The sequence below is a fragment of the Hypanus sabinus genome, chromosome 6 (assembly GCF_030144855.1).
Source record: "Hypanus sabinus isolate sHypSab1 chromosome 6, sHypSab1.hap1, whole genome shotgun sequence".
Taxonomy (NCBI): domain Eukaryota; kingdom Metazoa; phylum Chordata; class Chondrichthyes; order Myliobatiformes; family Dasyatidae; genus Hypanus; species Hypanus sabinus.
This window is the reverse complement of record NC_082711.1, coordinates 118,659,368-118,680,899: the sequence shown is the minus strand read 5'-3', so window position 1 is coordinate 118,680,899 and position 21,532 is coordinate 118,659,368. Positions and strand designations below refer to the sequence as shown.

Sequence of the window (21,532 nt, the reverse complement as noted above, 5' to 3'; positions counted from 1 at the left end):
GTAATGAATGGGATGGGAGTGATGATGGGAGTGATGATGTGTAATGTTGGGGATGGGAGATCTGAGAGTTAATGGAGAAGAGGATAGTGATGAGGGGTAATGGAGGGGATGGGAATTATGAGAGTTAATTGGTGAAGGGAGTGATGAGGGGAATGGAGTATAAGGGAGTGATGAGGGCTAATGGAGGGGAGTGTAGTGATGAGGGGTAATGGAGTGGATGGGAGATATGAGAGTCAATAGAGAAGATGGGAGTGAGGAGGGGTAATGGTGGAGAGGGTAGTGATAGGAGGTAATGGAGGGGAGGGGATTGATGAGGGATAATGGCGAAAGGAGTGATGAGTGATAATAGAGGGGATTTGAGTGATGAGGGGTAATCAAGCAGAGGTTAGTGATGAGAGTTAATGGAGGAGAGGGGAGTGCTGAGGGGTACTGGAGGGGATGGGAGGTATGAGAGTGAAGGAGATGGGGTGATGAGGGGTAATGGAGTGGATTTGGAAATATGAGAATTAATGGAGGATAGGATAGTGATGAGGGGTAATGCAGTGGAGGGGAGTGATGAGGGGTAATGGAGGGGATGAGAGATAGTTAATGGAGAAGACGGGAGTGAGGGGTAATGGAGGGGCAGGAGTGATGAGGGGTAATGCAGAAGGGTATGATGAGGTGTAATGGAGGGGAGAATAGTGATGAGGGGTAATGGAAGGGAGAGCAGTGAAGAGTGGTAATGGGGGAGTTGGGAGTAATGAGGGATAATGGAGGTGATTTGAGTGATGGGGGTAATGGAGAGGAGGGGGTGATGAGGGGTAATGGATGGGAGTGGATTGATGAGTGGTAATGGGGTGGATGGGAGTGATTGAATGTAATGGAGGGGAGGGTTGCGAGAAGTGATGGAGCAGTGGTCGGGCTGGGAGATATGAGGGTTAATGGAGGGGAGGGGAGTGTTGAGGGTAATGGAAGGGAGGGTAGTGATAAGGGGTAATGTAGGGGAGGGAACTGATGAGGGTTAATGCAGGAGAAGGTAGTGATGACTAGTAATGGAGTGGAGGATAGTGATGATGGTAATGTAGGTGATGGGAGTGATGAGGGATTAATGGAGTGGACGGTAGTAATGGGGTAAAGGAGGGCAAGGGAATGATGGGGTAATGGAGGGGAGGATAGTGATGAAGGGTAACGTAGGGGAGTAGAGATATGACATTTAATGGAGGAGAGGGGAGAGATGGGGTAATGGAGGGGATTGATGAGGGGTAATGGAGAAACAGTGATGAGGGGTAATGGAGGAGAAAGGAGTGATATGGGATAATAGAGGATTTTAGAGATGAGGTGTTATGGAGGGGATGGGTGTGATGAGGGGTAATGAAGGGAACAGGAGTAATGAGGGGTAATGGAAGGGAAGGCAGTGATGAGGGGAAATGGATGGGAGGGATGAGATGTAAATGAGGGGATGGGACTGATGAGGGGTAATGGAGGGGAGGGGTAAAATGAGGATTAATGCAGGGAATGTGAGTGATATGGGGTAATGGAGGGACTGTTAGATATGAGAGTTAATGGAGGAGAGGGGATTGATGAGGTGTAATTGAGGGGACAGGAGTGTTGTGGTTAATGGAGGTGATGGGAGGTATGAGAGTTAATGACAGAGAGGGGAGAAATGAGGGGTAATGCAGATGAGGGGAGTGATGAGGGTAAGGGAGGGGTTTTAAGTGATGAGAGGTAATTCGGGATGGGAGTGATGAGGGATAATGGAGAGGATTTGAGTGATGAGCGGTAATTGGAGGGTAGTGATGAGGGGTAATGGAGTGGATGGGAGTGATGAGGGGTAATGGAGTGGTGGGAGTATTGAGGGGTAATGGAGGGGAGGGGAGTTCTGAGCAGTAATGGAGGGGACAGGATGACTGAGGGTAATGGACAGATGTGAGAATTGATGGTTTAATGGACAGGATGGAAGATATGAGGGGTAATCGTGGAGAGGGGAGCGATGAGGGGTAATCGAGGGGATGGGAGTGATAAGGGGTAATGTAGGAGAGTGGAGTGATGAGGGGTAATGGAGAGGACGGGAGTGATAAGGTGTAATGGAGGGGTGGGTCGGGATAAGGGGAAATGCAGGGGAGGGCAGTGATGAGGGGTACTGGAGAGGATGGGAGACATGAGAGTTAATGGATTGGAGGTGAGTGATGAGTGTTAATGGAGTGGAGTGGGAGTGATGAGGGATAATGGATGGGAAGGGAGTGATTGAGGGTAATGGAGGGGAATGATGTGAGAAGTGATGGGTTAATGGACGGGATGGGAGATATGAGGGTCAATGGAGGACAGGGGAGTGTTTAGGGGTAATGGCTGGAAGGAGAGTGATGAGGGATAATGGAGGGGTGGGATGAGGCATAATGCAGGCGAGGGCAGTGTGAGGGGTAGTGGAGTGGAGGGGTGTGATGAAGGGTAATGTAGGAGAAGGGAGTTATGGGGGTAATCGAAGGGAGTGTATTGATGAGGGTTAATGGAGGGGAGTGGTGTGATAAGGGGTAGTGGTGTGGAGAGGTGTGATGAATGGTAATGGGGAGGGGAGTGATGAGGGGTAATGGAGGTGAGGGTAGTGATGAGGGGTAATGGAGGGGATGGGAGTGAGGAGTGGTAATGGAGGGGATGGGAGTGTTGAGAAGTAATGGAGGGAGTGATGTGAAGAATGTTCGGGTTAATGGAGGGGACGGGAGATATAAGTGTTAATGGAGGAGAGGAGAATGATGAGGTTTAATGGTGGCGATCTGAGTGATGAGGGGTAATGGAGGAGATTTGAGCGATGGGGTAATGGAGGGGAGTGATGAGGAGTAATGGAGGGGATTTGAGTGATGACGGGTAATGGATGGGATGGGAGTGATCAGGGGTATTGAAGGGAACAAGAGTGATGAGTGCTAATGGAGGGGACAGGAGTGATGTGAGTAGTGTTCGAGGTAGTGGGATGGGAGAGATGATGGTCAATGGAGGAGAGGGGAGTGTTTAGGGGTAATGGCTGGAAGGAGAGTGATGAGGTGTAATGGAGGGGAGGGTGGTGATGAGGGGTAATGGAGGGGAAGTGGTGTGATAAGGGGTAATCGAGTCTAGGGGTGTGATGAGGGGTAATGGAGGGGAGGGTAGTGATGAGGGGTAATGGTGGGGATTTGAGTGATGAAGTGTAATGGAGAGGAGGGGAGTGATGATGGGTAATGTAGGAGAAGGGAGTTATGAGGGGTAATCGAAGGGAGTGTATTGATGAGGGTTAATGGAGGGAAGTGGTGTGATAAGGGGTAGTGGAGTGGAAGGGTGTGATGAATGGTAATGGGGAGGGGAGTGATGAGGGGTAATGGAGGGGATGGGAGTGATGAGAGGTAATGGAGGGGAGTGATGTGAAGAACGATAGGGTTAATGGAGGGGTCGGGAGATATGAGTGTTAATGGAGGAGAGAGTGATGAGGTTTAATGGTGGCGATCTGAGTGATGAGGGGTAATGGATGGGATGGGAGTGATGAGGGGTAATGGAGGGGATGGGAGTGATGAGGCGTAATGCAGGCGAGGGCAGTGATGAGGAGTAATGGAGGGGAGTGCAGTGATGAGGGTTAATGGAGGGGAGTGGTGTGATAAAGGGTAGTGGAGTGGAGGGGTGTGATGAAGGGTAATGGAAGGGAGGGATGAGGGGTAATGGAGAGGAGTGATGACGGGTAATGGAAGGGATTTGAGTGATGATGGATAATGGATGGGATGGGAGTGATCAGGGGTATTGAAGGGAACAAGAGTAATGAGTGCTAATGGAGGGGACGGGAGTGATGTGAGTAGTGTTCGAGGTAGTGGGATGGGAGAGATGAGGGTTAATGGAGAGGGGAGTGATGAGGGGTAATGTAGGAGGGATTGGGGTATTGGAGGGGTCGGGAGTCATGAGAGGTAATGGAATGGATGGAAGTGCTTGAGGGTAATGGAGGGGAGTGATTTGAGGAGTGATAGGTTTAAAGGAGGGGATGGGATATATGAGGGTTAATGGAGGAGAGGGGAGTGATGAGAGGTAATGGAGGTGACGAGATTGATGATGGGTAATGGGGGGACTTATGAGGGGTAATGGGGGAGAAAGTAATGGAGGGTTAATGGAGGGGATGGGAGTGATGAGGTATAATAGAAGGGATTTGAGTGATGAGGGTAATGGAGCGGAGGGGAGTGATGAGGAGTAATGGAGTGGAAGGGAGATATGAGAGTAAATGGAAGAGACGGGATTGATGATGGGTAATGGAGGGGAGGTTTGTGATGATGGGTAATGGGGAGAAGAAAGTGATGAGGGGTAATGGAGGGGATGGGAGTGATGAGGGGTAATGGAGGGGAGGGGAGTGGTAAGGTTTAATGGTGGGGATTTGAGTGATGAGAGACAATGGAGGGGATGTGAGTGATATGGGTAATGAAGGGAACAGTACTGATGAGGGGAAATGGAGGGAACGGGAGTGATTGAGGTAATGGAGGGGAGGGGAGTGATGAGTGGTAATGGAGGGGATAGGAGTGATGAGGGGTAGTCAAAGGGAGGGTAGTGATGAGAGGTAATTGAGGAGATGAGAGTGATAAGTGGTAATGGAGTGGAGGGGAGTGCTGAGCGGTAACGGAGGGGACGGGAGTGATTGAGGGTAATGGAGGGGACGGATGTGAGAAGTGATGGGTCAATGGACGGGATGGGAGATATGAGGGTTAATGGTTGAGAGGGGAGTGTTTAGGAGTAATCGCGGGGAGGGAAGTGATGAGAGGTAATGGAGAAGAAGGGAGTGATGAGGGGTAAGGGAATGGTTTTAAGTGATGAGAGGTAATTCAGGGGATGGGAGTGATGAAGGTTAATGAAGGGAACAGGAGTGTTGAGCGGTAATGGAGGGGAGGATGGTAATGAGGGGTAATGGATGGGATGCGGTGATGAGGCGTAATGGTGAGGATGGGAGTGATGAGTAATGGGCATTTGAGTGATGCGGCATAATAGAGGGGATGGGAGTGATGTGGGGTAACAGAGGGGAGTGATGTGAAGAGTGATCGAGGTAATAGAGATGAGTGTTAATGGAGAGGGGAGTGATGAGGAGTAATGGAGGGTAGTGATGAGGGGTAATCGAGGGGATGGGAGTGATAAGGGGTAATGGAGGGGAGGAGAGTGATGGGGGTAATGGATGGGAGTGGACTGATGAAGGGTAATGGATGGAAGGGATGTGAAAAGTGATGGGGCAATGGACTTGCTGGGAGATATGAGTGTTAATGGACGGGAGGGGAAGTTTAAGGGGTAATGGAGGGAGGAGAGTGATGAGGGCTAATGGAGGGGAGGGGAGTGATGTGTGGTAATTGATAGGATGGGAGTGATGAGGGATAATGGAGGCGATTTGAGTGATGAGGGTTAATGGAGAGGGTAGTGCTGAAGGGTAATGGGGAGGAGGGGAGTGATGAGGGGTAATGTGAGTGGAGGATATTGATGCGGGGTAATGGGGGGAGGGTAGTGATGAGTGGTAATGGAGGGGACGGGAGTTATTGAAGGTAATGGAGGGGAGGGATGTGAATAGTGATGGGGCAATGGACTTGCTGGGAGATATGAGTGTTAATGGAGTGGAGGGGAGGTTTGTGGAGTAATGGAGGGAGGTGAGTGATGAGGAATAATGAAGGGGAGTGTAGTAATAAGGGATAATAGAGGGAAGGGATGTAATGAGGGTAACGCAGGAGAAGGTAGTGATGACAGATGTTACGTAACCCCGTAACTGGGTCACTTACCAGCAAAGATAGAGAGGTCCGTTGAAATCTGATGGTACTATTTTTAAAAGTATTTATTGATAAAGGGGCCCAAAAATAAGATTAATGCAAACATACAGATAATATACGTCGTCAATACTAAATCTAAAAGCGCGGGTACAATAATAATCAATAAGAAATAGCTCTATCATTGTCTAGGGGATAATGTATTGTCCGATGGAAATATAAAAGTCACTGTTAGTTCGTTCAAGCTGCAGCGTTTTGGGTTTAAGAGAGAGACGGGTTAAACTTGCCCAGGTCTTTTATGATGCCAATCCTTTGAGTCGGGGGGAGTTGGTTTCCCCGTTGTTAGCTAAAAGCCGTTTTCCGTGGTACAGCCACCAGTTCCAGGCAAACGGAACTGAACGCACGTGGCCTCCTTCCAATGGCTTCCGCTATTATGGGATCGCTAGCATTTCTTCTGGTGCGGCTGAGGGGCTGTTCCCACAGACCCTCTTTTATCCTGACTCACAGGGTCGCAGATGTCAATCAGGTTGGGGGTGATGCAATCCCTCCCTCAACCAGCCCACTTTGCCTGAGGGCTTCCACGTAGCACAGTATTTCAATCCACAAGTTCGTCTCCAAGAGACAATGGCCGTGTCCCGTAGCTTTAAATTGCCGGGGGAACGAGACATTCCGCATGTCTCTCTCTCATTTCCTGGCACTCCTGACCCATCCCAACAGTGATCTTGCGATTCTCACAAAGGAGGGGGCTGCAGGCGTAACACCCCCTTTCTTCAACGCATTTTTACCAGCAGTTAAAACGAAGTAGTACAGAGTCTTACAGGATTGTGGAATCTAACACAATACAAAAGCTTTTCCTTTTCTCTACAGAGTAATACAGTTATACATCCAATTCAGCATCCAAACAGTTAACGATTACAGTGTCACTTCCTTTAATATCAACATCTTGTACCTTACTAAAGTCTTGTAGCATCAGACTTCAATTTAATAACCACCTATTTTTATTTCTTCCCTTCAGCAACAAAACTAAGGAGTTGTGATCTTAGCTGCCGTGCATCTACAAAAGTTTATGTAAATACTATTCTTTCGGTTGTTTTCAAACTTAACAGGCAGGTTTCCATGGAGTTGTCTTTATTGTTCACATGCTTTGTCGAAATCCTGTACAACCGGCTTTTGCTATTTAAAAATGGCATCCCCATTAACCATCACCTCTTTTCCAGTTAGTTCCCATGTGGGGGGCTTGGGTACCTTGGCGAGGTAAACTGTCGCCCATTTCTTTCATAGGAGTTATTTTATCAACACCGTGTCCCAAACTTAGACCATCTTCTGAATTTCCACCCAATTCTTTAATTTTATACCGGTGGCTAGCCCTCTCTTCAGGACCCTTCAGGGTATGTGTGTTTCAGTTCGAACTCTTTGTTCAAGCAGCATTTCAAATTCTGCCTTTTCACACCACACTCTGGAATAACAATAGCACGCCCCCCACCGCCCCCCCCCCCCCCGTCACCTCCCGGCTTTATCTGGAAGCGATCCGCAGGGTTTAAAATTTTTTCATTCGATTTGGGAACTACATATTTCCCGTTTCCTTCAATAGCAATATTTATCTCCCCATTTTTGAGCTCCACATTAACTTTTAACACGCCTTCAAGCACAAACACCTGGGAACTCTCACTTCTCACTATTACCAAGGTTAACCCTTTCTTCACTGAACCAAGTCTATTTGACCCAAAAGGACAGCCGTCTCATTCAACTGAATCAAATACCTCAGACTTTTTCTGAGCTCCGTTTCTAGGTTCAGTACCATGTGCATCCCCATCTTGGCCACACTCAAACGGGACATTGGCCTCTTCCAGGCTTTCAATACCCGTACCCTTTTCAAATTCTAAGTTCCCCTGATCCTCCCAGTTACTCTCTGGGCAACTCCCTTCCGGAGTAAACTCAACCCTGCGGTTGAAACAACCTCATCTGCCAACCCAGCAGACTTCTTCAAGGTAAGGGCACCCTTTTCATCTAAGACTGCCCTCATTTCATTATCGGGCACACCTCCAACATTTTCAACTTCTTCAAACAGTTCTGCCAACCCAGTCAGATCATCCAGGTCCAACCCTGGACTTTTTAACTGCTCTATCAGTTCCTCATCTTTATTTTCTCCCTCTGGAACCTTTCTCCTTGCTAAGGGCAGATCTACCTCCTCTCCCTTACCCTCTTTCACTTTACTACTCTTCGTTTTACCACCCTCTAAACACTCATGGTACAGGGTCGGTAGAAACGTCTCGGCCAAATAGAAACTGGCCGGATTTAAACTGCTCTCGTTCTCAGCTGCCTCTCTCGGCAGGCTGCGAGTGACCGCGCATGCGGGATAGATCTGGGACTCTAGGGGTGGGGCCGCAACACTCACTGGCCGGCTGGTCATCGTCAAGGCTGTCCAAACCTTACCACCTGCTAAATCGTTACCGAGAAGTATGTCCGCGTCAGTTCTCGGGAATTCTGATCGCACCCCTATTTCAACGGGTCCAGACACCAGCTCACAATCCATAATGACCTTATGTAAGGGCACCATTACTGATTCCTTTCACAGCTACCATTCTCGTCTTGTGACCAAACTCTAGTACCTTACTGCTGATCAATGACAGCTCAGCCCCCGTGTCTCTCCAGATCCGTACGGGAAATGATGTGTCTCCCTCCCTCACAGACACAGTTCCATGTGACAGACAAGTCTCAGACCCTTCTCGTACTCTGTCTACCCGGGGCTCTCTTGTCGATTTACTGATTACCACGGCACATCCGATAGGGACAGCTGCTTTCCCTTTTCCTGTCTCTTTCCTCGGAGCAAAGCGCCGAGATGCAATATGCCCCCCCTTTCCACAATTAAAACAGGTCAAGCCCGGAAATCTCTGACCGTCTGGCCTTTCCCCCTCAACCTTACCACTAGCTCCTGGCGGGACCTCTGCCTCAGCCTGTGGACTTTCTCGATCGTTCCCACGGTCTCTCTGGGAACTTTTATTCGAGGAAAACTTTGTCTTGTGGGTTAGGGCATATTCATCTGCGAACCTAACAAATTCTGAAATGGACTTATTCGGCTTCTCATTCAAATACATCTGGATATCCTCCGAAACACAACCTTTAAATTCCTCAATCAGAATTAACTCCCTGAGACGCCAATAATCCTCTGCCACTATCTCTGCGGTGCACCAATGGTCCAAGAGCACACCCTTCTCATAGGCAAACTCAGTATACGTCTGATTCCACCCTATCTTTAAATTTCTAAACTTTTGTCTATACGCTTCAGGTACTAACTCGTAACTCCGGAGAATGGCCGCCTTTACTTTGTTATAACTCCCCTCCTCCATGGCCAACGTCGTATATGCCCACTGTGCCTTCCCTTTTAACACATTTTGTAACAGCACCACCCACTGATCTCTGGGCCACTTCTGATTCACTGCCACCTTTTCAAAAAGCAAGAAATAACTATCAACATCCGTCTCCTCGAACGGAGGTACTAGCCTCAACTCTCGACTAACATTAAACCGCTCCTCTCAGTCTGACCCTTGATCTCTTCACCCTTGCCTTAACTTCTCCATCTCCTAGTCATGTTTCCTTTGTTTCTCTGCCTCCCAATACTCTCTCTCCTTCTTGGCCCTCTCTCTCTCTCTCTCTCTCTCTTTCTCTTTCTCAGCTCTCTCTTTCTCTTTCTCAGCTGCTTCCAGCTGTTTCAACTGAATTTCATGCTCCCGTTTCACCTCTAACTCCTTTAGCTGGAGCGCCTGCTCCCTTTCTCTCTGGGTTGCTTCCAGCTGCTTTAACTTAATTGCATGTTCCAACCTTAATTTCTCCAACTGTAACTGAGCCGTCCCACTAGCTGGTACCTTTTCAGGGATATCTTCCAATACCTCAGCTGCAAACACATTCTTCCCGATATAATACTGAGTTATGGCCCTTCGCACCTCCCGCTTTTTCATTGACAACCTCACCTCTGCGAGGTTTAACTCCTTCGCCAAATTTATCAAGTCTGATTTGGTGGCCGCCTCTAGCGCCTCCAGAGTTGGGTTTTCTATAAATTCACCCACGTCCATCTTTGCTGGTTCCCCGTCTGGCTATCCACGTAACCAGATCCAAGTTTTGGACTTACAAGCTCGATTCACTGGCCTCCCAATTTGGTGTCAAATCCCAAGGCGAGAACTCCAATTGTTACGTAACCCCGTAACTGGGTCACTTACCAGCAAAGATAGAGAGGTCCGTTGAAGTCTGATGGTACTATTTTTTAAAAGTATTTATTGATAAAGGGGCCCAAAATAAGATTAATGCAAACATACAGATAATATACATCGTCAATACTAAATCTAAAAGCGCGGGTATAATAATAATCAATAAGAAATAGCTCTATCATTGTCTAGGGGATAATGTATTGTCCGATGGAAATATAAAAGTCACTGTTAGTTCGTTCAAGCTGCAGCGTTTTGGGTTTAAGAGAGAGACGGGTTAAACTTGCCCAGGTCTTTTATGATGCCAATCCTTTGAGTCGTGGGGAGTTGGTTTCCCCGTTGTTAGCTAAAGGCCATTTTCCGTGGAACAAGCCACCAGTTCAAGGCAATGGAACTGAACGCACGTGGCCTCCTCCCTACTGGCTTCCGCTATTACGGGATCGCTAACATTTCTTCTGGTGCGTCTGAGGGGCTGTTCCCACAGACCCTCTTTTATCCTGACTCACAGGGTCGCAGATGTCAATCAGGTTGGGGGTGATGCAATCCCTCCCTCAACCAGCCCACTTTGCCTGAGGGCTTCCACGTAGCACAGTATTTCAATCCACAAGTTCGTCTCCAAGAGACAATGGCCGTGTCCCGTAGCTTTAAATTGCCGGGGGAACGAGACATTCCGCACGTCTCTCTCTCATTTCCTGGCACTCCTGACCCATCCCAACAGTGATCTTGCGATTCTCACAAAGGAGGGGGCTGCAGGAGTAACACAGATAATGGAGGGGATTTGAGTGATCGGGGTAATGAAAGGGATGGGAGTGATGAGGGGTAATGGAGGAGATGGGAGTGATGAGAGATAATGGAGGGGATTTGAGTGATGAGGGATAATCGAGGGCAGGATAGTGATGAGGGATAATGGAGGAGGGTGATGTGATAAGGGGACTTGGAGAGGCTGGGAGTGATGGGGATAATGGTGGGGAATAGAGTGATGAGGGGTAAGGGATGCTGGATAGTGCTGAGAGGTAACGGATGGGAGGCAAGTGATGAGTAGTAATGGACGGGAAGGGAGTGATTGAGGGTAATGGAGGGGAAGGATGTGAGAAGTGATGGGTTAATGGACGGGATGGGAGATATGAGGGTCAATGGAGGAGAGGGGAGTGTTTAGGGGTAATGGCTGGAAGGAGAGTGATGAGGTGTAATGGAGGGGAGGGTTGTGATGAGGGGTAATGGAGGGGAGTGGTGTGATAAGGGGTAATCGAGTCTAGGGGTGTGATGAGAGGTAATGGAGGGGAGGGTAGTGATGAGGGGTAATGGTGGGGATGGGAGTGATGAGGGATAATGGATGGGATTTGAGTGATGGTGTAATGGAGAGGAGGGGAGTGATGATGGGTAATGTAGAAGAAGGGAGTTATGAGGGGTAATCGAAGGGAGTGAATTGATGAGGGTTAATGGAGGGAAGTGGTGTGATAAGGGGTAGTGGAGTGGAAGGGTGTGATGAAGTGTAATGGAAGGGAGGGGAGTGATGAGAGGTAATGGAGGGGAGTGATGTGAAGAGTGGTAGGGTTAATGGAGGGGTCAGGAGATATGAGTGTTAATGGAGGAGAGAGTGATGAGGTTTAATGATGGCGATTTGAGTGATGAGGGGTAATGGAGGGGATTTGAGTGATGAGGGGTAATGGAGGGGATTTGAGTGATAATGGGTAATGGATGGGATGGGAGTGATGAGGGGTATTGGAGGGGAGTGATGAGGGGTATTGGAGGGGAGTGATATCAGGAGTGATGTGGAGAGGTAATGAAGTGGAGGGGTGTGATGAGGGGTAATGGAGGGGTGGGGAGTGATGGTAATAGAAGGGTGGGGAGTGATGGTTGGGGTGAATGGGAGTTTTCTTCATCCGCAGGTGGGATGAAATTGATCCTTCGATCTCCCATCACTGGAAGCGTGAGGATGGGATTATTCACTGCTGTTTTTCTCCTCTCCTGGTGTAGCTGACAAATCGTCAAACAGCAACAACATTGCAGTCATTGCAGCCATTGCAGTCATTGCAGGCACTCTAATCATCGTCTTTGTGGTTGCCATTAAGATGAAGGGCTCAGTTCGCTCGATTTATTTCACCCACGGGAGGAGGACAACAGAAGGGAGCAGGCCTGAAGGCAAGTACCCAACTGTCCTACCCGAAGGACCGGGGAGCAGGGGAGCGGTATAGGCAGGTGTCTCACATCCTGACCCTCACATCTCGGGACAAAAGGTGAGAGAAGGGATGTAGTTGGTGTGTGGGGTCGATAGGAGATGGGGTGCAGGTGGGAGAGGGAGGAGGTGGGTGGTTGGAGAAAGGAATAAAGAGGTTAGAGGGAGTGGAGGGTGGGAGGGAAAGGAGAGATGAGGGGGGATTCAAGAGAGATGGGGGATTGGCAGTGGATGTGGTGCAGAGGGGTGACAGTAATTGGGGCATGAAGGAAACATTGTGGTGGGCCTGGTCCTCATCTCCTCTTCCTCTGCTCCACAGACCCAAGTCCCTGCACTATTTACTCAGAAGTTCAGGCAATAAACAGAACAGCAACTAACCGGCAGCCTCCAGAGGGAAACGAGATGGTAAGAGGAGATGTATTACCCCGTGAAGGGAGGGGAAACTGCAGACTGAAATCTTCAATCCCCTGGGACCACTCTCACAGTCTGAAGGACAGCCACATTACCTCGGGAAGGGGTACTAGTTTAATGTCCTCGGACCATCCTCAGACCACTGGGTGTTGCTGGCACAAAGGACAATCGCAGGCTCATCGAGAGCCAACGCTGAGCACCCTTACAGTCCTGTCAAAGATTCCACAGAGCTGAGCAACATAAACAAAGGCTCTGTGAGATCCCGGGCAATAAACAAAGAGAATCCCCCTCAAACTGAACAGTGACCTTCACATTGGTTCAACCAGGGCAGCAAGATTCCATTCCCACTCATATGCAGGGGTACACTGCCCCCACACACTCAGTTACTGGGGTACACTGTCACAGCACAATCTCCACACACAAACCCAGACACTGGGGCACACTTACTCCCTTGCACCCGGTCACTGGAGTACACTGCTCCCCCCAGACACATACACGGTCACTGAGGTGCACTATCCCCCTCCCTCCACAACCAGTCACAAGGGTACACTCCAAACCCTGGCCCACTGGGGTACACTGCCCTCCCTGCTCCTGGTCAATGAGGTTAACTGTCACCACCCCTCCACGCCCCCCCCCAGTCACTGTGGTTATCTGACCTTCCCCTGCACCCATTCACTGGGGAAGAGAGCTCCCACATACCCAAACACTGGGATACACTGTCCAGACACACACACACACACACACACACACACACACAGGTACACTGTCCCCCTCTGTCCACACTCAGTCACTGGAGTACACTATCAACCCCCCTGCACACACACTCCTGGTCACTGGGGTACACTGTCACCCAAACCTCCAACCTACACACTGTCACTGGGGCACACTGACCTCCCACACACACTGGTCACTGGGGTACACTGTCCGATCATATACCCCTCACCTGGTCACTGGGGTACATTGTCATTTCCCCTTCAGACACCCAGTCACTGGGGTACACAGTCCTCCCCGCCCAAACACACACGGTCACTGGGATACACATCCCCCCCTCCACACCCGGTTACTGGGGTACACTGTCCCTCCCACACACACACACACCCAGTCGCTGGGATACATTGTCTCCATCCAAACACTGAGTGACTGGGGTACACTGGCCTCTCCCACCTCACACACCTGGTCATTTGGTTACGCTGCACCCCCCACACACACGTGGTCACTGGAGTACACTCTCCCCCTCCATGCACACGGTCACTGGGGTACACTGTCCCCCGCACGCATTAACTGGGGTACACTGCCCTCCGCACCCAATCACTGGGGTACTCTGCCCCCCTGCATCCATTCACTGGAATGCACTGTCCTCTCCAGCACTAAATCACTGGGGTACACTGACCCGACACATGCACTCACTGGATACACTCCCCCAAACACCCATTCACCGGGCTGCACTATCCCCACACACCCAGTCACTGGGGTAGATTATACCCTCACACCCGGTCACTGGGGTAGATTACACCCTCACACCCAGTCACTGGGGTAGATTACACCCTCACATCCAGTCACTGGAGTAGTTTACATTCTCACACCCGGTCACTGGGGTAGATTACACCCTCACACCCAGTCACTGGGGTAGATTATACCCTCACACCCAGTCACTGGGGTAGATTACATTCTCACACCCGGTCACTGGGGTAGATTATACCCTCACACCCGGTCACTGGGGTAGATTACACCCTCACACCCAGTCACTGGGGTAGATTATACCCTCACATCCAGTCACTGGGGTAGATTACATTCTCACACCCGGTCACTGGGGTAGATTATACCCTCACACCCAGTCACTGGGGTAGATTACACCCTCACACCCAGTCACTGGGGTAGATTACACCCTCACATCCAGTCACTGGGGTAGATTATACCCTCACACCCAGTCACTGGGGTAGATTACATTCTCACACCCAGTCACTGGGGTAGATTATACCCTCACACCCAGTCACTGGGGTAGATTATACCCTCACATCCAGTCACTGGAGTAGTTTACATTCTCACACCCAGTCACTGGGGTAGATTATACCCTCACACCCGGTCACTGGGGTAGATTACACCCTCACACCCAGTCACTGGGGTAGATTATACCCTCACACCCAGTCACTGGGGTAGATTACATTCTCACACCCGGTCACTGGGGTAGATTATACCCTCACACCCGGTCACTGGGGTAGATTACACCCTCACACCCAGTCACTGGGGTAGATTATACTCTCACACCCAGACACTGGGGTAGATTACACCCTCACACCCAGTCACTGGGGTAGATTACACCCTCACACCCAGTCACTGGGTAGATTACATTCTCACACCCAGTCACTGGGGTAGATTATACCCGCACACCCGGTCACTGGGGTAGATTACACCCTCACACCCAGTCACTGGGGTAGATTACACCCTCACTTCCAGTCACTGGGGTAGATTACACCCTCACACCCAGTCACTGGGGTAGAGTACATTCTCACACCCAGTCACTGGGGTAGTTTACACCCTCACACCTGGTCACTGGAGTAGATTACACCCTCACACCCGGTCACTGGGGTAGATTATACCCTCACACCCAGACACTGGGGTAGATTACATTCTCACACCCAGTCACTGGGGTAGTTTACACCCTCACACCTGGTCACTGGAGTAGATTACACCCTCACACCCGGTCACTGGGGTAGATTACACCCTCACACCCAGTCACTGGTGTAGATTACATTCTCACACCCAGTCACTGGGGTAGATTACACCCTCACACCTGGTCACTGGGGTAGATTATACCCTCACACCCAATCACTGCTACTTGAGCAGATTTCATCAGGGTGCTTGAGGTAAAGGATCAGTAGAAGGCAGTGATGATGATATAAAATATTTCCCTCCTGCAGTTTGAGAGGGAGAAGCTGAAGTGAGATTTATTAGTAGTACAATGGGTATTACAGAGGTATAAGAGAGAGCTGGCTGGGGTAGAGCAGGATCTTCCAGTGGCCCCCATGTCATTTCTACTTCCCATTCCCATTCTGACATGTCAGTCCACAACACCCTCTGCTTCAGCACTGAGGTCACACTCAGGTTGGAGGAGCAACACCTTGTATTCTATCTGGGTAGCCTGCAACCTGATGGCATGAACATGGATTTCTCAAACTTTTGGTAATTGACTCTCCCCTTCACAATTCCCTCTTTCCCTTTATCTCCTTACCTGCCCTTCACCTCCCTCTGATGCCCCTCCCTACCCTTTCTTCCATGGTCTTCTTGCCTCTCATATCAGATTCCCCCTTCCCAAAACTTTATTTCTTTCACTGATCAACTTCCCAGCTCTTTACTTCACCCCTCCCCGTCTCCCGGTTTCACCCATCACTTACCACCTTGTACTTCTTCCTCCCCACCCCTCACCCCACCTTCTGTCTCTGACTTCTCATCTGTTTTCCAGTCCTGATGAAGGGTCAGTCTGAGACTATTTCCATAGATGCTGCCTGGCCTGCTCTGTTCCTTCAGTATTCAGCGGGTGTTGCTTGGATTTCCAGCAATTACAGATTTTCTCGATATGGACAGACGATTGTCTGATTGGCAGGAGACAAAGAGTGGGGGTAAAGGGGAATTTGTCTGGTTGTCTGCCGGTAACCACTGGTGTTCCACAGGGGTTGGTGTTGGGGACTTTTCATGTTATATGTCAATGAATTTCATCATAAAACTGATGGCTTTGTGGTAAAGTTTGTGGATAATATAAAGATTGGTGAAGGGGTAGTTAATGTTGAGGAATGAGGGTATCTGCAGAATGAGAGAATGGTCTTGTCCCCCACCTGCATTTCCCGTGTCCAGGATTGCATCTCGTCTCTGAAATCTGTGCTTTCTCTGCAGGTTCACAGTCAAGAGGAGATGATGAAGATTCCTCCCACCGTGTATGACACCGTCAAGACCCCTAGGTCCCCTCAAATAACCCACCATTGTGAACCAGGAGACAACCATCCTCCACGGATGTGATCCGTGTTCGACAGCCACAGTCATGAGTGCTTGGGTGTTAAATCAGGGTGGGGATGGTGGGAGGGCAGATATTGCAATGGGTTTCTCTTGTGGCCCAGGCAGTACCCCCGTGAGGGTAGGTGTGGGTGGGGTAGGTAGAGCATGTATATCGGGTAACTTGCCCACCCCATCCTTCACCCTTCCTGTTCATACAGCTCACCGAGTACCATCTGTACCAAACCCATTCACCCCAACACCTGATCCGTAGCCTCTGTGCTTTGACTATTCAAGTATTCTCCAGATACTTTCAAATCTTGTGAGAGAACTGTGTTTCAGGTTGCAAACTTGCTTTCCTGAGATCCCCTCGAATGCCTCTACTCCTCAGATTAAACCTATGCCCTCTGGTTCAGGATTCCTCCATTATCTGCCAATTACTAACTCAAGTTCAAGTTTATTGTCATCTGACTGTTTTTATTTACAACCAAATGAATCAAACATCCTCTGGAGTGTGGCACACCCACAAGTCGTATACCACACACAACACATAAAACATCACATTATTACCACAAATAATAAAATGTAATTCCGAGCACATGTAGTCTGCAGGACCAGTAAGCTGTTCACTATCTGAGTGACGAGACCTCGGTGCTGACAGGGGAGGCATTAGTCTCCCAGCCTGAGGGAAGAATCTGTTCCCGATCTGTCAGTCCCAGTCCTGTTGCTTCAGTACCTCCTTCCTGATGGTGTTGGCGATTTTGAGATGGGTGGAAGGGGTCCTCATCAATACTTTGGGCTCTTTTATCAACACTCCCAGTAAATGTGACAAACAGGGGGAGGGAGACCCAGCTGAACCTCTCGGTGGCTTTTATTCTGAGCGCACCAAGAAACTTCATACTCTTCAGACTCTCTACAGCAGAGCCACTGATGTGCAATGGAGAGTGGTTGACAGGAGCCTTCCTGAAGTCCACAGTCATCTTTTGTCTTGTCTACATGGAGACTAACACAAAATATAAAAATGGATAGTAAAAGTTTTTAAAATTATATAAAGTGGAAAAGGTTGGCTAAAGTGAATGTAAATCCCTTGGAGGATGAGAAAGATGAATTGATATTGGGGAATGAGAAAACAACAGAGGCTTTGAATGATTATCTTGTGTCATTCTTCACAGTGGAGGACACGTCTGGGGGTGTTCATGCATTGCAACACTTTTAAAGCAAAGTAGAACGATTGCCTTATAGTGCTGAGAAAAAGCAATGTTGAGCGTTTAACATGTCATGTCCAACTGGTGTGAGAGAACTGCATGAGCTTGCCCAGAAAAGACAGGTATGCAGTAGTGCCACAAAGTCTGCATTGTCACTGTTAATAAAATTAATAAAGCTACTTTAGTTCTTAATTCTAAGTTCTTATCTGGATTCTTGGACTCCACGTATCCCGTACATTTGCAGCAAAATGCTTTACTCTTAAACTCAGTTCCTCTCACAATGAAGGCCAAGATTCCACTTGATAACATGTGACACCTGAAAACTACCTTTTGTAGTTCATATTCTGAAGTCACTCTTTCCCAGTCAGTCCTGATGAAGAAGCTGCAGTGTGAAGAAAAGCTGTTCTCAATCTCCCCGCAAGGATGCTGACATAATGAGCTCTTTCTGTCTTCATTACAGCCATCCAGCATTTCTCATTTTTATAACTCAATGAAACAGGTCACGCATGTCAGGTTGGAATAGAGAGTAGTGTTTATACCCTAATCTATATTTCCTCAATGCCCCACAGTTTTTGCTCCCAGAGCTGGAATAGACAGTGTGACCCTGTTTTTGTTTAGCTTATCCTCGCCACAGTCTTTGTTAGCATCTACATAGGCTGCAAGAACTTGATACCTATTCTGGATCAAATCCTCGTCAGCGGTTCCTTGCAACTGCCTTGTTCATGATCATATCACCCTGCTCAAGCTGCTAACCACTTTCAAGTAGTTTACGGTTATGGCAGTGTCCTAGCAATGTATCATTAGCGCAGATCAGACTCAACTCAAAGCAGAAGAATCTGAAGCTACTTGTGAAAGTAAAGGGAATAAAATCACCGGTGGTAGTTGTCTATCAGCCACTGAATAATATTATAGTGGCTTAGGCAATAAACAGAGAAACAGAGAGAGCGGGGGTATTCCCTTCTGCCGCCTGCATGGGCTGATGAGTCTATCGGGACCCTAAGGACTTGTGGAAACTGTGCGGTGGTTTCTTTTGAACTTATAGTCTTTTAACATCATTGGACTATTTTTACTGTGCCTATGGTCTGTTTTTTTTTAATCAATTATTCTATTGTTTGCACTGTTGTAACTATGTGGTTTTGTGCAGGTCTTGTAGCTTTAGTTTTTGGTTTGTTGGGTGGTAGAGTTGGTCTCCTGACTTAGTGTGTCTGGGTAGTCTTGTTTTATCTGGTGGATTTGGAGCTCCTTTCCGGGGAATGTGCTAAGACAGTAACATGATTTTAATATGCAGCAGCCTCTCCGGACTCTGGATTTGGGGATTGCCAAATGTTATGTGGATTTTCTGGTGTAGTCTGTTTTGTAGTGTGCTTTTGTGATATCATTCTGGAGGAACATTGTCTCATTTTTTAACTGCATTGACCCTGTGGTTTCTAAATGACAATAAACAGAAACTGAACTGAACTGAAATATCTGAGGCATGTAAGATTGGAACAGCAATTAACTTGGAAGACCTTAACTTGCACAGAGATTGGGTGAATCAGGTTGGTCAAGGCACTCTTGAGGAGGAATACATCGGTGATGGCTTTCTTGAACAGCATGTTGCTGAACCTACAGGGGAATGTGCTATCTTAGATCTGGTCCTGTGCAATGAGACAGATAAAATTAGTGATCTTGTTGCTAGGAATCCTCTTAGAAAGAGTGATCACAGAATGATTGAGTTTCTCATAGAAATGGAGAGTGCAATAGTTTGATCTAAAACCAGAGTATTACGCCTACAATGGGATGAGGGAGGATTTGGCTAGTGTAGACTGGGAACACAGGCTATATGGTGGGACAGTTGAGGAGCAGTGGAAGACTTTCAGACATTTTTCACAGTGCTCAGAAAAGGTATATTCCAGTTAAAAGCAAGGACAGTAAGGGTGAGGACAGCCAGCAACTAAGGAAATAAAAGAACTAAAAGCTTGTGCATATAATGTCACCAAGGGTAGTGGGAAACTGGAAGATAGGAAAAACTTTAAAAAGCAACAAAAAACCACTAAGCAAGTAAAAAGGAAGGGAAGATAGATTATGGAAATAAACTAGCACAAAATATAAGAAAGGATAGTAAAAGTTTTTAAAAACACAAAATGTTGGCAGAACTCAACAGGCCAGACAGCATCTATGGGAGGAGGTAGTGGCCACATTTCGGGCCAAAACCCTCCTGATGAAGGGTTTCGGCCCGAAAAGTCATCACTACCTCCTCCCATAGATGCTGTCTGGCCTGTTGAGTTCTGCCAGCATTTTGTGTTTTTATTTATTTCCAGCATCTGCAGATTCACTCGTGTTGCTTAGTAAAAGTTTTTACAGGTTTCCCCTGCTATCCGAAAGTAGAGTGTTCCTGTGAATTGGTTCGTAAGCTGGAATGTGGTAAAGTGAAGAAGCAATTACCAATAATTTGTATGGGAAAAGTTTGTGACTGTTCCCAGATCCAACAAAATAACATACCAAATAACACTAACATATAGTAAAGGCAGGAATAATATGATAAATATACAGCCTATATATAAAGTAGCAATACTTTTCTGCAACCATTGCAGTACGGTCAAGCGTAGTGAAAATCTCACACAAACTCTCTCAGTAGAAGTGCTCTCTCCAGTAGCCTTTACGCTATGAAGCTGCTGTCTCCTCAAAATCTGATCAAAGCACCCATGACTATCTTTAAATTCCATTTTCACAAAAATATTTAATTCATGTGGGAAATTTTTTTTCCAATAAATTGCAGTTTCATCACAGTTAAACACTTGCTTATATGAATAATCACCTTCTGTAATTATTTTCTTCGCTTCTGCTGGGAACTTTTCAGCAACTTCAGTATCAGCCGAAGCGCATTGTCCAGTAAACGTTAAACTATGAAGCTGCCCTCACCTCAGAAACCGATCAAACCACCCATGACTACCTTTCATCACCATCGTCGAGTGCTTTCTGTTTCAGCTTATTAAACAGATTGACTGATTTCTCCTTAAGTATAAGATAAAGAAACACCACACTTTGTACATACATCAATCCACTCAAGCAATAGACTTTCCATTTTATCCATTATTGGATGCTGACTAATAGAGACCACTCTGCTACAAGCAGAACCAACAGTAACATTGGCAGCTTTCAAGATTCTTTCTCTCTGTGTGTAAATAGTGCGAATGGTGGACACAGGCAAGTTCAACGCATGGACAATGTCCTTACTTCGTTGACCATGATCGAAGTGCTTAATTAAGTCCGTTTTGCGCTAAGTATAGCATCCTTACGAGCTCTCTTAGGCTTTTCCGATACCTTAGAACTCATCTTGTTAACGGATGCGCAAAATGAATCGAGATAAAGCACACATGCTCACAGACACGTGTTTAAGCTATGGCAGCTAGAATGTTGTTCCGGGGGAGGAGTTTGGCTGCTCGGGGTGCGCGCTGCCTTTTTATTGTAACAGTGAAAACACTCTTCGGCTAGCGAAACCAGATAATTAATGTGGGTCTTTCGTAACAGCAAGCTGTCGTAAAGTGAACGTTTGGAAAACGGGCCACCAGTATTATTATATAAAGCAGAAAAGGGTGGCTATAGTGAACGTTGGTCCCTTGAAGGACAAGAAGGGGGAATTGATTTTGGGTAATGAGGAAATGGCAGAGTCTTTGAATAACTCCATCCTCATGATGGAGGACGCGCCTAACATGCCAATGAGAGATGTTATGGATGCAATGGGAGGTGAGGACCTCAATACAATAGCTGTCACTAAAGAGGTAATGCTGAGCAAACTTGGTCTGAAGGTGGGCCTGAAGATAGACAAGTCCTCGGTCTTGATGGACTGTATCCCAGGGTGCT

The 21,532-nt window shown here is 47.9% G+C and overlaps 1 protein-coding gene across 1 annotated transcript in view; it reads left to right on the top strand.

Annotated features, from left to right (window-relative positions):
- The window catches only part of LOC132395786 (SLAM family member 5-like), an 88,687-nt gene extending 69,603 nt beyond the window's left edge, over nt 1-19,084 (top strand). The window contains exons 4-6 of the mRNA XM_059972825.1: nt 11,891-12,055; nt 12,409-12,494; nt 16,389-19,084. Of these exons, the coding sequence (XP_059828808.1) occupies nt 11,891-12,055; nt 12,409-12,494; nt 16,389-16,511 (374 nt within the window). The 3' untranslated portion in view covers nt 16,512-19,084. The remainder of the gene's footprint in view (nt 1-11,890; nt 12,056-12,408; nt 12,495-16,388) is intronic.
- Nucleotides 19,085-21,532: the final 2,448 nt, after the last annotated feature.